A 15,471-nucleotide genomic window follows, 5' to 3' on the forward strand; every position below is an offset into this window, starting at 1 on the left:
AACGCTTAACTTTCATGCTTATATTTTTGCACTGGGTTTTTTTGCCTTTTTTCTTTTTTTTTTTTTTGTTACCTCCAATGCTCATCAGAGCTGAGTTACATTAAATTGACCAAAATATTTATAAAACACATAGGCCAACATTGTATTATCTGGCATATTCTTTTGTACGTATATCCTACCCACTGCTTCCTGTATAGTATATTTAAAAACTGTTCAAATGTTAGTCTATGTAATCAGCAACAGCAGCAAAACAAAGATGGTTGAGAATCCTTCTAATTTGCAACACTATAGTTAAACCAACCAGCCACGGAGCTCGACCTGAAAGAACAAATGACCATACAGGGCTCAGAGTGAGGATGTTTCAAAGCTCATCCCAGCTCTTTAAATTTCAGCCAAAGCCTGTGGAAATCCTTTTCTTCTGACTCCATTTTACCATCTGTTTGGCAGAGATAAATTTAATTGCATAAAGGTGTTCCAAGATTTAGTTATTAGTTGTAAAACACTTCATCAGAGTGAGAAATTTAAGCTTAATAAGCTTGGAAATGCTTAGTGCTACACTGTTCCATTCCACCAATATTTAAAATAGACAATACCTGAATATCTTGGGATACATAAAACTTTTATCATCTTGCTCCTACCCCTGTACTTATAGAAGGTGGTGGAAGTTTGTTAGGTATGAAGCAAAAATACCTTATTGAAATTTTATGGATCACTCTGAAGCTACAGGGGAGATGTTGGTCTGTTTTGTTTTCTGATGCTTATTCTCTCTCTGCCTGCAGCATTTATCCTTCCGCTTTCCAGGGTTAACACAGCTGGAAATAGCCACTGAGTGAGCATCACCCAGTGCTGTATGTAGCTACTAGGTGGTAAAAAGGCTGTTTGAACTCAACAGGCTGGATCAGTGCAGATACTGTCAATATTGCTGTCAACATGGACAGTGGGATTGAGTGCACCCCCAGCAAGTTCACTGATGACACCAAGCTGTGTGGTTCCATTGATATGCTGGAGGGAAGGAATGCCATCCAGAGGGACCTTGCCACGCTTGTAAGGTGGGCCAATGCCAGCCTCATGAAGTTCAACCAAGCCAAGTGCAAGGTCCTGTACTTGGGTCGAAGTGATCCCAGGCACAGCTACAGGTTGGGCAAAGAAGAGATTCAGAGCAGCCCTGCGGAGGAGGACTTGGGGGTGTTCGTCAATGAGAAAATGAACATGAGCCAGCTTCAGTGTGTGCTTGCATCCCAGAAAGCCAACTGTATCCTGGGTTGCATCAAAAGGAGCTTGATCAGCAGGTCGAAGGATGTGAACCTGACCCTCTACTTTGCTCTCGTGAGACCCCACTTGGAGTATTGTGTGCAGTTCTGGTGTCCTCAACATAAAAAGGACATGGAGCTGTTTGAGCAAGTCCAGAGGAGGGCCATCAGGATGATTCCCATATGAAGATAGGCTGAGAAAGTTGGGGCTGTTCAGCCTGGAGAACAGAAGAGTGTGAATACCTCATAGCAGCCTTCTAATATCTGAATGGGGCCTACAAGGACGCTGGGGAGGGACTCTTCATTAGAGACTGTAGTGATAGGACAAGGGGTAACGGGTTCAAACTTAAACAGGGGAAGTTCAGCTTAGATATAAGAAAGAAGTTCTTTACTGTGAGGGTGGTGAGGCACTGGAACAGGCTGTCCAAAGGGCGCTGGGCCACATGGTTTAGTGTGAGCCCCATAGCAGGGGGGTTGGAAACTGATGATCTTAAGGTCCTTTCCAACTCTAACCATTCTATCATTCTGTGCATGGAGGTTCCTGCATCCTTTAGAAAAAAAAAAGCAGAGTATTTTTCTGCGGGGGGGGGGGGGGGGGGGGGGGGGGGGGAGGATTGGGAAGAACAACTAACCTTTTCTCCAGCCCACAGCAAAAATTATGCAAAAAAACAACAACAACAAAACACAACCAAACACGAAAGAATACTGTTATGCTGATATGCGTTGTTGAAATCACTAAGTCGCCCATGAAACAGAGGAATAGCCAAGACGAGTGTGTTTTGACAATTCGGTTTCCTGCATTACCTGGACTGTTGAAAGCCAATAGTGCCACCTGGCGTTACTATTTTAATTCCTAGTAACTCTCAGGAAAAAGTATTTCCTATATCCTTCACTACAAATCATGATTTTAAAGCACGAATTCGTAATTATTACTGTGGCAGGACCCAAGGGACTATGAAGATGAGGTACCAAGACCCAGAACATCACACTAGAGCTTGCTTTGGCTAGTTAGAGAATCACAGAAGAGTTAAGAGCTGGAAGGGACCTTAAGACCATCTACTTCCAACCCCCCTGCCATGGGCAGGGACACCTCACACTAAACCATGTCACTCAAGGCTCTGTCCAGCCTGGCCTTGAACACTGCCAAGGATGGAGCATTCACAGCTTCCCTGGGCAACCCATTCCAGTGCCTCACCACCCTCACAGTAAAGAACTTCTTCCTTATGTCTAACCTGAACTTCCTCTGTTTAAGTTTAAACCCGTTATTTCGTGTCCTACCGATGAAGAGTCCCTCCCCAGCATCCCCGTTCAGCTGTGCGGATCCGTTTTCCCCAGATCCCCAAAGGGTGGGAGCATTGCCGTGAGGCCCTTTTCTCACATTCAAGTGCTACTTGAAAACGGTGTCCTTTGCAAGATGTCACTGGGACACGATAAAATCCGTTTCCAGCACCACGCATGAACACCAGCGCTCCACCACGGACAGGCTTTACCGCCAGGACAGCTCTTCCCGGGCGCTTCCGTTCGCCCGGTCTCTCTCTCCCGGTTTAAGGGCCGCCGCGCGCGACAGGAGAAGCGTCCCAACCCCCGCATCAGGCAGTAAGAGGAGGAGGGAGACGCATGCCGCCACCAGGGGCTGTGCGAGGAGCGGTAAAAGAGCGGCAGCGGCAGGGCTGCGATGGGGCGCGTTCTCTTGGAAGGATGGTGGTTTAAAAAGCCACATGTAGCGCTGTCTGACATATAAAATCCCCAACGTCTCCGTTTCACCTCCCCGCTATACTGTGACGTGCAGATAAGCGTGACTGCACAGGCCCGCACCAGCAGTGCAGGAGGGAAGGGCGGCAGGCTGGCAGAGGAGAAAGCAGATAGCCGGAACTACAGCACCACCCTTTTTGGACAGAGCGAGCACAACGAAGGGCGAGCCCAGCAAGCAAACGGTGCTCGGAGTCCGCCGTCAGTTCTCAGTTCTGTGCCTGCTGATAGCAGTAAGAGCAGGGGTGTAAGCAGTCATCTTGGGCTTGAGTTATCCTCGTGACCAGGTGTAACTTATGGGTGGGCACCTTCTCAGAAAGTTTGATGTATATAGCCCCAGTGAATGTGAGGTTTCTCTGGCATTGTGAGATAGGCCTCTGGGTGTACATGAAATGTCTTCCCTGCTTCTGTCTGGGGAATGTGCATGCTGCTGCCTCAACATTTACTCCTCCAGTTCAAAAGTGATTTCCCTCATCTTGTTTCCCCCTCTCTTAAATGCAGGCATTGGCTGCCATCAACCTAACCTGCACTCTCCACTCTCAAAAACCTGTTCCACACCATGCTGCTGAGAAGCAGAGTAGCAAGATCTGATGATACACTGGTAAGAGCCCAGTTTTCACCTGCACCGAAGGGAAGCACAGCAGTGATACTAAAGCAGAATACTGTTCACTGCCTCTGTCATCCGAGACCTGAAGCCTAGCTCCCGTTACAGCTGAACATAATCCTTCAGCAAATAAAAGGATCTAGAAAAACTGCTACATGCCTCCCCCTCTGCTTCTTTACAAACTGAAACAGCTTACAGCCAATGCCATAGAAGTTGGCAGTGTCGTTTTTAACAAGCATTCCTTGTCCCTGATCTCCAGATCTCACTCTTAAGTGAGATTTAAATGCATGGAAAACTTTAACAAATATTTAATGAATTAAGAATTCACTAAATTAAGAATTAAATAGAGGTCTGAATTCATTAGATGTTAATTTTTAAATAAAGTATCTCCTTTACCCAGCTACACTGGGAAACACCAAAATGGATGAGGTTGAAAAGTTACTCATTGGTTCCAGTTACCATTTCATATGAGAAAATGAACACTTGCTAGGTTTCATTATGATAGATGTTGCAACTAGTTGAATGTACACTAGTGGAGTTAATGCCAAATGTGACTTACTCACAAGCATCTGAGGCTTACAAGTAATTTTCTCAACGTACTTCCTCATACCCAGTGGACTACAATTTCCTGAAAGAAAAAGAACAGTCCCCTGTATTCAGGCCAACACAGATTTTATGTGTTATAGGTACAAAGTTTGAGATACTTACATTCCAGCTTAAGCATACCACATGTTGTGGATTGGTCTGCACCGTTTGCAGGTCATGAGAAATTTTAAGAGAGCTAAACAAGGTGTAATTCTGTTATGCAAAACAACTGCTGTTCCTAGCCCAGCAGCAGCAAACCCCTTCCCTGAGAACAAAACACTTGTCTCCTTATACCAGACACCTGAATGGCTTTAAGTTCTGCATGGTCCAAAGCAAATTCGACAATGAACCTACATACAGATGCATGCAATAAGCATATTCACCTATCAGGAACTATTTTCAGTATTAATGCTACTATGAACACTGTTCCTTATCCCCACCAATAAAAAAGGCTTTGTAAGACAAGACAGTTGTATTGAATTCACTTCCTTTTATTGCAGTGACATCCCCCTGGTACAAAGTATTAACTGCAATAATCACGTTAAACATTAGAAAAGCATTGTGTGTGACAGTTACAGTACAGTATCAAATCTTACCTCTTCAAATCAAGTGGGCCATTACCCACTAATGCTCAGATCTTTAAATTATTTTCAGTTATTTTTAAATATGCAATGTCAGAAAAAGCATATAAAAAGAATGTATGTAAAAGGAAACCTAAATACAAGTGAACAAATAAATAATTGATTTGCTCCAGCTACAACTGTCTTTCTAAACCCATATAAAGAAACCTAATCTATAGAAGGTATGAATTGCCGTGTGTAAGTAATTTCATTTTTCAAGTAATTAATGATTGGAACATACCTAATTTGGTGTCAAAATCAAAAGCAGAAGTTTGGAGTGACTGCCACTAACTGACATCTTGCAAACAATTACCATTAACTATTGAAGTTTTAGTGTAGCAAATAATCTTGAAGCTTGACCCCGTGCCTAGCATTAGTGGACTTCAGAGTGCATGAGAAAAGCATCCTACATTACTTCACAGACTACTTTAACTATCCCCATATGCATATTTAGATATATTTTATATAATTTTTATACACATATATGCATGTATACACACACTTCATTTGGTTTCTGTGTTACAGATCACAAGCAATGATTTCCTGAATGGGAAAAAAAAAATCTTTTAAGTGTACCTGTGCATGTATTTATTTTTTATTTTTAACGATAGCAGCACTAAGTCCATGCCTTACTGTCCCATCTGTTCGAAAGAATGTGACCCACAAAACAAGAAGAAACACAGCAATGATTCCATACTCACAATGTGACATCCCTTTCCCCAAACAAACACTGTAAAACCTATAATAGATACACTGGTAAGTTTGTTCCCCACCCCCTCAACCTGGAAGGAAATAGCATTTTTACTGCAGTCTTGTCTTACAATGTCTATTGTAACAAGCTGGGTTCATGCTGGCATCAGTTATCTCACACTTAGCAGCAAAACACTTACTTGTTTTTATTAATTTTTTTAATAAAGGAAGTGATTCAATAATCTCAAATCCAACTGAAACAGCAAAAAAGATTTTTAGCAGTTTATCAAGAACTTGACAACATTGTAAACTGCACTGTGTAAATTATTTCTATCTTTAATCACAACTTGAAGCTCTACTTTACCACACAACAATTACACTTTGTCCTTCAAAAGGAAGTTATATTTCAATTTGATCTTGTATTTATCATAAAAATACACCTTTTCTGTGCATCCTTAAGTGAAAGTGACTCCACCGCTGGTAAACTGATTCAGTAGCATGCCCAATACTAATATCAAAAGCTTGTGAAATGTTTTTAGGTAATCGTTTCTATCCAAAATATATTAGGAATTTAAAAAATAGTTCACATTAGGACCTTTATACAAAGGCTTAAGTGAATTTTCTTGTGTAGGTGTTCATAGTAGACTAAATTATGAAGTTTTTAAAATATGCAATGAAAGGGCATATAAGATTGGCAGTTTCTTTATTGAACATAGAAAATGTATAAAGTGGGATGTATGGAAGAGATCTAAATGGCTAGACAATCAAACCTGAGTATTATTTAATAAAAATAAATGTATTTTCTGACAACTGAACGGATTGACCTAAAAACATCTCCCCTAGTAACTAGTGGTCCTTTTAACCATTTGTTGAAAAATGCGAGAGAACTGTAGCTTTTACATTTTATATTGGATAGCAAGTTTTCACATAGTGTTTACTGTTTTCTGTTAGATAGCATCACATTGTTTATATTATCCCCATTCAAGCCTTAAGTTTTGTTTCAAAGTAAGTTTGAAAGTGACACCAAAATACAATAGGCCAAGAACTAGGGACAGGTCTTCTCATTTGTACTAAGAGCCTCAGACAGCAAGATGAATTTGGCTTCACGCTGGAGCTACAAAGCTCTAGACACACCTTTGCCAAGGTAGCTAATGTTAGCCATGTATCTCAGTAGTACATATTGTCAAATTTGAGAAAAGGATTCTCTCTGCTAGTAGGAATTAATTTTATTTTAACTCTTACAAAATTTAGTAGCACAAAGTCTTGACAATCGCATCACAAAACTGTGTTAATGCAACTGACCTGCCCCAATTCTGACCTTTAAATCTAACAGATATAATAATAATAAAAAAAATTCTGACAATAGAAAACATACAGTATTAAGAACTAATATCTTGATGGAAGACTGAAAAGCAGCATTCAGTTTTATTGTAATATGGAAGAGACTAGAAACTAAAGGAAGTCTGATCTAAACTCTTAGCTGAAGGCAGATTTTTGACATTCTATATAAATTTACAAAATAGGATGTATGGATGAGATTTGGTTAATTTCAGAAGGCACCTCAAGGCTAAAAGGCTTTTATAAATCTATAATACTTTTATTGATCAAAAATAAAACATTTTATTGCTGCTATTCAAATAGCAAACAAAAAGCTTGTCTTATTCTTCAGTCTAACAAGGAATCCTCCCCCATTAAGCAAGATTACAGAAAATACAGAATAAAACTGAAGATGTCACACCTTTAGAAATACAGCAACTTTCCTTGTGTGCTTTCAAGTCAGTGAAATCGTGAAAGAAGAGTCACTTTTTGCATTTGTGATGTTAATAAACTATAGATCATATATATGTAAGTCACTCTCCACTGTACACTGAAGTACCATTTCATCATAGCTGTCCCATGTGCAGCACTCTTAGGAATAGAAGGTAAGAACACTCTGATGATTCCCACGAACAAGAAGAATTGGTGGCAGATCCTTAGACAGTGCTTCCAACCAGGCCATGTACAGCGCACTAGAAACTGCACCTTTTCGTGCAACTGGCAAACTCCTACAATTCACAAAGAAAAAAAAGCATTCAACAATTAGAAAAAGCTGGTGGAGTACAAGTCATGCCATGTAAACATGAAAGTACAATTGTGCAAAGAGGTAGATGCAAAATTAAATTTCCTAACCTTTTCAGTTTTTCTTTTGCTTCCCCTCCCCCTGCCCCAGAATTCAGTTAATGGGTTGAGAGTTCCTATCCTAAGCACCACAGGCCTTTACATCTAATTACCCCTCACTCATGGCCTCTTACCACCATTTTATATTCAGGTAGCTTCATGGAGAATTCTCCTCAGTTAAGGACATTTTCTTGAAAAACGCAAAATTTTAAAAACAAGCCTTTTTTTTTTTTCTTTTTTTACACTGCAATCTAACATTCTTTCTCACAGCCCTTCCAAAACATGCCATACATTTCTCTTAAAAAACCCCTACTGTTTAATTGCCCTACTCAAACTTCACTTGTAATACTGCTTCATGAAGTGATAAAGTATGATCCTAAAGAAAAACACAACAAGGATTTTATTTATAATAACATTTTAGTGTGAGATGTCCCTGCACATGGCAGGGGGTTGGAACTAGGTGATCTTAAGGTCCTTTCCAATCCTAACTATTCTGTGATTCTAAGGAAACATACAATCTTCATTCTGCTTGTTTACACCAAAAGCAATTCCATGAAAATCCATCAGCAGGATGAAATTTAACTTCACCTAGACAGATTTCCTAGAAAAAAAATCTGAATGGAAGGACAGGAAAGAAAGGGGAACATCTGGCATGCAGAAGAGGAATGTGAGAATCCTGACCCCCGCTATAAATGTGGAGTTAAGCTAAAACTACACAGGCCACTTTTCACTCATTAGTATAGTATCTCTATATGTCTAACAAATATTTCCAGCACTGAAACCTTGAGTATTTCTGTACTTTAATGTCAAGGCACCAGTTTTTCCCTAACCTGTATTTACACATATTTTAAATTACAGTTCTGTATCAATTAAGGTAACAGTAGACATCATTTACTTACATGACAATTATATTAGCTGTACTTGAATGCTCTTGTAGCAACTCATTTAGCCTAATCTGGCGGTAAGTCTGTAATTAAAATGAAACTTGTTAGGAAGATCTTTTATACAAAAGTACACGAATTTTATTTATTCAAGAAAAATGAAAAACAGTTATGATGAATTGGTACAAGTCATTTGGAGGAAGCATGTACTTCCACCTCAGTTTGGCAACCTGTCCACTGTTCCACACCACCTATGACTGCAAGGCTGGGAGAGAAGAAAGCAGTAAGCTTAAAGTTTGGAAATAAGCCAAGTACTGTGAAAGTCTGAAGTAGTTACTCTAATAATGATACCACCCTCCATAGCTCCTGTAAGCAAGAACCCCTTATATACTCTCTTTAAGGTTCTCTTAACTGTATCCTAGAAGCTCACAGTTACAGAAGCTTAGATAAGTGAAGTCCTGCCTTCATCACTGTGGTGGGCCTGCCCTGTCTTAACATCTCAGGTAGCTTCCTCAGTAGAGTTCAGCTCTTACATCAACTAACTTCCTAGCAAAAATTTTGAGGTAACCATTTCTTATAGTTCTGTTATTCTCAAATAAGCTGAAGTCTACTTAGCCCGCAGGCTAGTGTCTGAGGAAAAAATTAAGCTATTAGCACACAGAATAAATCACTTCAGTTACTGAAGTTAGTTTTGGCAGTGTTTATAGACATGAGGAACAGGAAAGCATCGAGCGGGTCATTAACCATAAAGTAACTGTACTTCATAAAATTCCCACTCTCCCCCAACCCCTTGGTAATTTGCAGTTAAGAGATTCCCATTGCTTCTCCACAGCAAATCCTCACAGAAGTTGTAAAACCCATACAGGAAAGAAAAAAAAGATGTGTGGAATACATTCAAAACCATCCTGAAGAATTTGAGATTACTGAAACTTAAGCAGTCTTCTTTTCAGTTACCTGTCTGTATCTGAATCCTGTTACAAAATGCTACCTGAGTCTCCTCTACAGATCCAACTGAAAAGGAGTACCTCTGATGCCTCTATACTGCATGACTACCTGGGGAAAATAGCAAACTTTTAATTGCTCTTTAACACCACAACCAGATGCGGTATGTTTGGTTAAAAAAAAGTCAGACAGGTGAATAAAAACTATATTATACTAAATAAAGGCATTTAGGCCCTCCCCTTCCCAGAAGGCAGAAATATTTCTTTTTTTTTTGAAAACCACATAAATGGTTTTAAATGCCGCTTTCCATCAGCTATGCATAAAAACAACTATGGAAGAGATAATTACAAGCATGAACTCACTGATTTTACATCCACAAATGAAGTAGGGTAAAAAAAAAAAATACAGAACCTTTGTTTTGTAAAGCTCAAGTTCATTATCTGTTATCCTCCACGGTTCATCCTCCTTCATTTTATCTGCAACTTCTTGTTCTTTATCATCTTCATGAAGTCGGAAGGGCTCTATCATTTCTTCAAAAGCTGCAATACTGGAACAAGTAAGTTGAACAGCCGTGTTAGAATAGATATGAGTCTGTGTCAGCAATGACTTTCATGTATCAGGAAGTTTTACTACCATGTAAAAATAAAGTGAACTGAAATCTGTTCATTGCCAACTGCAGTTAGAACATCAGATCAGCTACTTATGTATGCACACATAATTCAACAATTAGGGACATCTGTAGCAGCTTTCACTATTCATCATGCAATAAAAAGTTTTAGCCAGTTTAAAAATAAAAACCCCAAACAACTTTTGGTAAGAGTTTTACTGTAATTTTGAAAGTTGAGGACTTGAGTAGCAGTAGCTTCAGAATTAAATCTGAAAGGTAACTTTACATGTCACACTAAAAAAAAAAAAAATAGCTATCAAGTTTCATGCTTATGCCATTAGGATTTTGGCTTTGATGTTTTTATTCTGTTTCTTAACCTTTGCAATACAGTCCTAGAGTCACATTCAAATGCAAACAACCACAGCCATCTTGTTTTACTGTTGCCGTTGTTAGAATATGAGAAGCTACTTTGACTTTACTTGAACTTTAGCAAAAACTTTGGAAGAAAACCTTATAAAGACTGAAGAGGCATTTGTTTCAACAAGAACAACTTGCATTACCTTACTTTCTCTACCGACATTAAGATACTTGAACAGCAAACAAGGCTGCCACAGTTATGAAAGTAACTTGTCTTTCAACAGACCCAGCATGTGAGATGTGAGAAAAATAAACAAGATTTTTACCTATACATATTGAAATTATGTTTTGCATCCAATGAAGTAACTTCATTTTGATGCTATTTAAATGGGTTTTTTATATAGATGACAAGGTATTGCCAGTGTTCTGTGGTTGCAAATTACAGTGTGGCAAGTTTAACAGACATTAAAGAACACCTCTTAGGATAAACTGTAGTATCAGTATGTGTAACACGTTAGCTTTTGTATAGTTAAACGCTCCCCACATGCCCATTTTGTGAGGCGTTCCTGCTCCTCCAGGAAACCCCACACACTGCTTAAAAAAAAAAAAAAATTTTTTTTTTCTACTTTTGGTGCTCTTTACTGAAGTTACGATGACTTCACCTTTATTAAAAGGGAAAAAACAAATGTGATCTATTTTTTGCCTGAACAAAAAGGAAAAGTAGTGACAATATTCCATTACATAACATTGCAACTTAAATCATCTTCCTCCACTTTCCTTACAGCTATTATTAAGGCCAACTAGCATCTTACAAAGGTTTTGGATGTATTGTGGGGAATGTACCCGCAGAGATAGAAAAAAATGCTTTGAGAAGAAATAACTTGTGGATCACCTCTACAAAAAAAAAAAAAAAAACAACATGTAATTCTACTAGCTCAACTTTTTATGCATAAATATGTGCTACCTCTAAGTTTTTCACACTGAAAAATAGCAGGCTCCCAAGAGTTAAGACATCCCAAAAGCATCAGAGTGGCAGGAGTAGTCTAGTGTTCTAATTACTTGATATACTCTATACACTTAAGAAAAGGTGACTGAAAGCAGAATAAAAACCAATGCATACCAGCCTTCACCATTTACGTAAGTTGCAAACAAGTATTTTCTAATTTGCATGACGTGAAATTATTCAGTCATATGCAAATCCACATAAAAGATAGTTTTACAGCTTCAACACACTAATGACTTGAATGGAAAGGAGGATAATATTTTTTCATCTCACACATGCTGTTACATATTTGTCCTGAAAGCCATCTATAATTTAATGTTTCTTAAAATTGAAAATCAGAAATATCACATAGCTATTTGAAGACCAAGCTTTTTTACATTAAACTATGGCTCCAAGTAAGATAAAGGCCATTTAAGTTTTTTGTGAGCATTTCTCTTTCACTCCAGACAAATTGGATTCTTATAACTGTATTTTTCTAAATTTAGTATTACAGTCTAAGGGCCAGAGAATTTAAAAAAATACAAAATTCTTTGTTCTTGGATGTCGGGTTTATTTCCCCTGTTTTTGTGAAGTACTGCATATCACAGGAACTACTCTAATCAAAACTGATATGTAGGAAAGAATGAAGTAATCAAAATTCATGAATGAATCAAGTATTCAGGAAACAAAGAAACTGAATTTTCCGAGACTTACTTTTCTTTCTTTGGCTTAGTATTAATATCCCCAAGAACCATAATGTCCGAGAAGTCTATCCTAAACTTGCTGAGCAAAGTAGCCATCCTGTATCAAGAAAACAAGCCTTTATGTATGATCAGAGTTTTAATTATTTCACAGGGTTAAACAGATAGGTGTTTGGTTGTAAAAACTAAAGAGCTCTTCCTTAAAGACAAATTCAGAAAATACTTGAAAAAAAGAACGTTAAGTGTCAGACAATGCTGCTGCAAACAAATTAACTTGACATATCTCATCCAAAACAATCTGCGGGAAATGGAACTTTTTTTGGAAAGAGGGAACAGAGTATGATTACACCTCAGCTAAAGAACAACTGAAAGAAGGCTACTAGGAACAGAAAGCCATGTCCTGTGTAGCATGATCTATTAGCATTTTGAATTAAAGTTTTAAAGGTAAACTTACGCTCTTCTGTCATGATCAATCCTGTTTATTTTTCCACCAATGAACACTCTGATCCTACAGTCTTTCCACTTCTTCTTGGTTGTAAGAAGATATGGAATCAACAATGTCAAACCTGCAGTTTGACCAGAATTTGGGAATGATTCAGAAAACAATAGCATTGTGTTTAATAGTACAAATTTGTAATTTATGTATGAACTGATTGAAAGCTATGTATTAACAATTAATTACAAGGTAACTTCAGTAATTTTTTAACATTTAAAGCAGAAAGCACATTACCTCCATCATCAAAGAGCCACCAGACATCAATATTGCTTTTGCCTTGTTTCCTCTGAAATTGACTACTAGCATCAAGAAGTCTTTGGTCAGTCAAATTTAAAGGAGAAGACTGGATCTTTGAATCTGGCAAAAAAAGTATGATAGAATTGAAGTGTTTTACTTAGTCACTCAGAAATTCATCAAATGCAACTTCTGAGTATTTTGTGGTATCTTAAGTAGTAACTTTTTAAGAAACTAAAGGAAAAAATTAACCCCTTTCTCCTAAATAAAACTTCAGTTTGAACAAGAGCCAGGAGCCTGATATTCATCTCAGTCATTATTTTACTGGGAATTTTTAAATTTACATCTGTGACTGATTTACATTTACTTTACTGCATACTGGAACTTCTTCCAAACTGCATTTTGTGCTTCAACATGTAATCTCACTTTACATCATTAAAACCCAACAGCTTCTGGCTGTTGAAATTGTGAAGAAAATAACAAAAAAGTTAAGATAAATTTTAGTTAAGGCAAAAATATTTGCTTAACTTGAAAAAGGTCCAAAATAAACCAGGAAGTGAAAACTGCTCTGAAAATGCTGTTTATTTGAATTAATACTTCATATTACTTCAGATGTTAATCTCACTGAGTGGCTGTATTATGCTTTAATTTGAAAGCTGCTGAAGAGCTCCAAATAACACAGCAGCAACTATGTCTTTAGAAGAGCCACTGAATATACTGATGGAGCACTTTCACTTTACCATTAGGTAATATTTGCAGTACTCCTAAATCAAGTAAGGACCCAGATAGGTACCTAAGGGACAGAATGCTGAACAAGCTCCTGAATACATTTCAAATGTTACTTAAGAACAGAAGTTTAAAATCTTAGATATATGCACAATCCTTTCTCAGCAAGTAGCAACTTCATCTGGGAATTTCCACAAAGCTGCATTTTTACACAGTCAAATCCCTGAAGATGAACCACATTCCAGCAGAAATGAAAAAACAATACTGCAAGGTTGGTATTTTCCTCTCTTTCATTTAGGTATATATATATGTATTTATTTTTATATACATATGTGTGGTGTGTAGAAAGGAATACAAAAGGAAAACTGAAATTAATAATGCAAAAGAATGATTTAACACAAAAAAGGTGGAAAATGCCTGCCTTTTTTCAATAGAGGTTGTGCTGGAGTCTTTCCATCCTCGTCCTCCTCTGGAAGATTTTTAAAGATACAAAATAAAAATGTTAATTTTGATGTTAGTGAAAGTGCTACTAATATACATAAAAACCAGAAAATAAAGATGTGGAATGAAATGGATTTTCATACAAAGAAAGGAACACAATTGCAGACTAGGAGATCCTCAGATTTATTTGTACTCCCACTGCTCATTTAACTATTACCATAGAATAACAGAATAGGTAGGGTTGGAAAGGACCTTAAGATCATCCAGTTCCAACCCCCCTGCCGTGGGCAGGGACACCTCACACTAAACAATCTCACACCAGGCTCTGCCCAACCTGGCCTTGAACACCGCCAGGGATGGAGCATTCACAACCTCCCTGGGCAACCTATTCCAGTGCCTCACCACCCTTACAGTAGAGAACTTCCTCCTTCTATCCAGTCTAAACTTCCCCTGTTTAAGTTTTAACCCGTTACCTCTTGTCCTGTCACTGCAGATCCTAATGAAGAGTCCCTCCCCAGCATCCCTATAGGCCCCCTTCAGATACTGGAAGGCTGCTATGAGGTATCCACACACTCTTCTCCAGGCTGAACAGCCCCAACGTTCTCAGCCTATCTTCATATGGGAGGTGCTCCAGTCCCCTGATCATCCTCGTGGCCTCCTCTGGACTTGTTCCAACAGTTCCATGTCCTTTTTATGTTGAGGACACCAGAACTGTACACAGTACTCCCAAGTGAGGTCTCACGAGAGCAAAGTAGAGGGGCAGGATCACCTCCTTCGACCTGCTGGTCACGCTGCTTTTGATGCAGCCCAGGATACAGCTGGCTTTCTGGGCTGCAAGCACACACTGAAGCTAGCTCATGTTCAGTTTCTCATCGACCAACACCCCCAAGTTCTTCTCTGCAGATCTGCTCTGAATTTCTTCTCTGCCCAACCTGTAGCTGTGCCTGGGATTGCTCCGACCCAGGTGTAGGACCTTGCACTTGGCAGGGTTAAACTTCATGAGGGTTGGCATCAGCCCATCTCACAAGCGTGTCAACGTCCCTCTAGATGGCATTCCTTCCCTCCAACTGCACTGGAGGTACACCACCCGTTACTGGTCTCCAGCTGCACATTGAGCCATTGACCACAACTCTTCGCTTGCAGCCATCCAGCCGGTTCTTTATCCACTGAGTGGTCCATCTATAAAACTGATGTCTCTCCAATTTAGAAACAATGAAGTCATGTGGGACACTTTGCACAAGTTCAGGTAAATGATGTCAACTGCTCTACCCCCGTCCATCAGTTCTGTAGCCCCATCATAAAAGGCCACCAAACTGGTCAGGCAGGATTTCCCCTTAGTGAAGCCATGCTGGCTGTCACCAAGCACCTTGTTGTTTTTCGTGTGCCTTAACATGCCTTCCAGGAGAATCTGCTCCAAGATTTTGCCAGTGTCACCTCACAGAGGTGAGA

The 15,471-nt window shown here is 38.9% G+C and overlaps 1 protein-coding gene across 5 annotated transcripts in view; it reads right to left on the bottom strand.

Moving 5' to 3' along the window:
* Positions 1 to 6,709: 6,709 nt before the first annotated feature.
* SLC12A2 (solute carrier family 12 member 2) overlaps positions 6,710 to 15,471 on the bottom strand; it is a 65,156-nt gene continuing 56,394 nt past the window's right edge. For 3 of the 5 annotated variants that reach the window (XM_057404385.1, XM_057404387.1, XM_057404384.1), the window contains exons 21-26: positions 12,856 to 12,978; positions 12,580 to 12,691; positions 12,139 to 12,225; positions 9,890 to 10,025; positions 8,555 to 8,622; positions 6,710 to 7,543 (exon numbers count right to left, since the gene is read on the bottom strand). In XM_057404385.1, coding sequence (XP_057260368.1) covers positions 7,408 to 7,543; positions 8,555 to 8,622; positions 9,890 to 10,025; positions 12,139 to 12,225; positions 12,580 to 12,691; positions 12,856 to 12,978 — 662 coding nt within the window. In that variant the 3' untranslated portion in view covers positions 6,710 to 7,407. Of the gene's footprint in view, positions 7,544 to 8,554; positions 8,623 to 9,889; positions 10,026 to 12,138; positions 12,226 to 12,579; positions 12,692 to 12,855; positions 12,979 to 13,910; positions 14,051 to 15,471 lie in introns of those variants that run through there. The other 2 variants (XM_057404388.1, XM_057404389.1) reach the window with 2 other exon arrangements.

The sequence above is a fragment of the Pezoporus wallicus genome, unplaced genomic scaffold (assembly GCF_028554395.1).
Source record: "Pezoporus wallicus isolate ANWC-B61680 ecotype Strahan unplaced genomic scaffold, APGP_CSIRO_Pwel_v1 contig_7293, whole genome shotgun sequence".
Lineage (NCBI taxonomy): Eukaryota > Metazoa > Chordata > Aves > Psittaciformes > Psittacidae > Pezoporus > Pezoporus wallicus.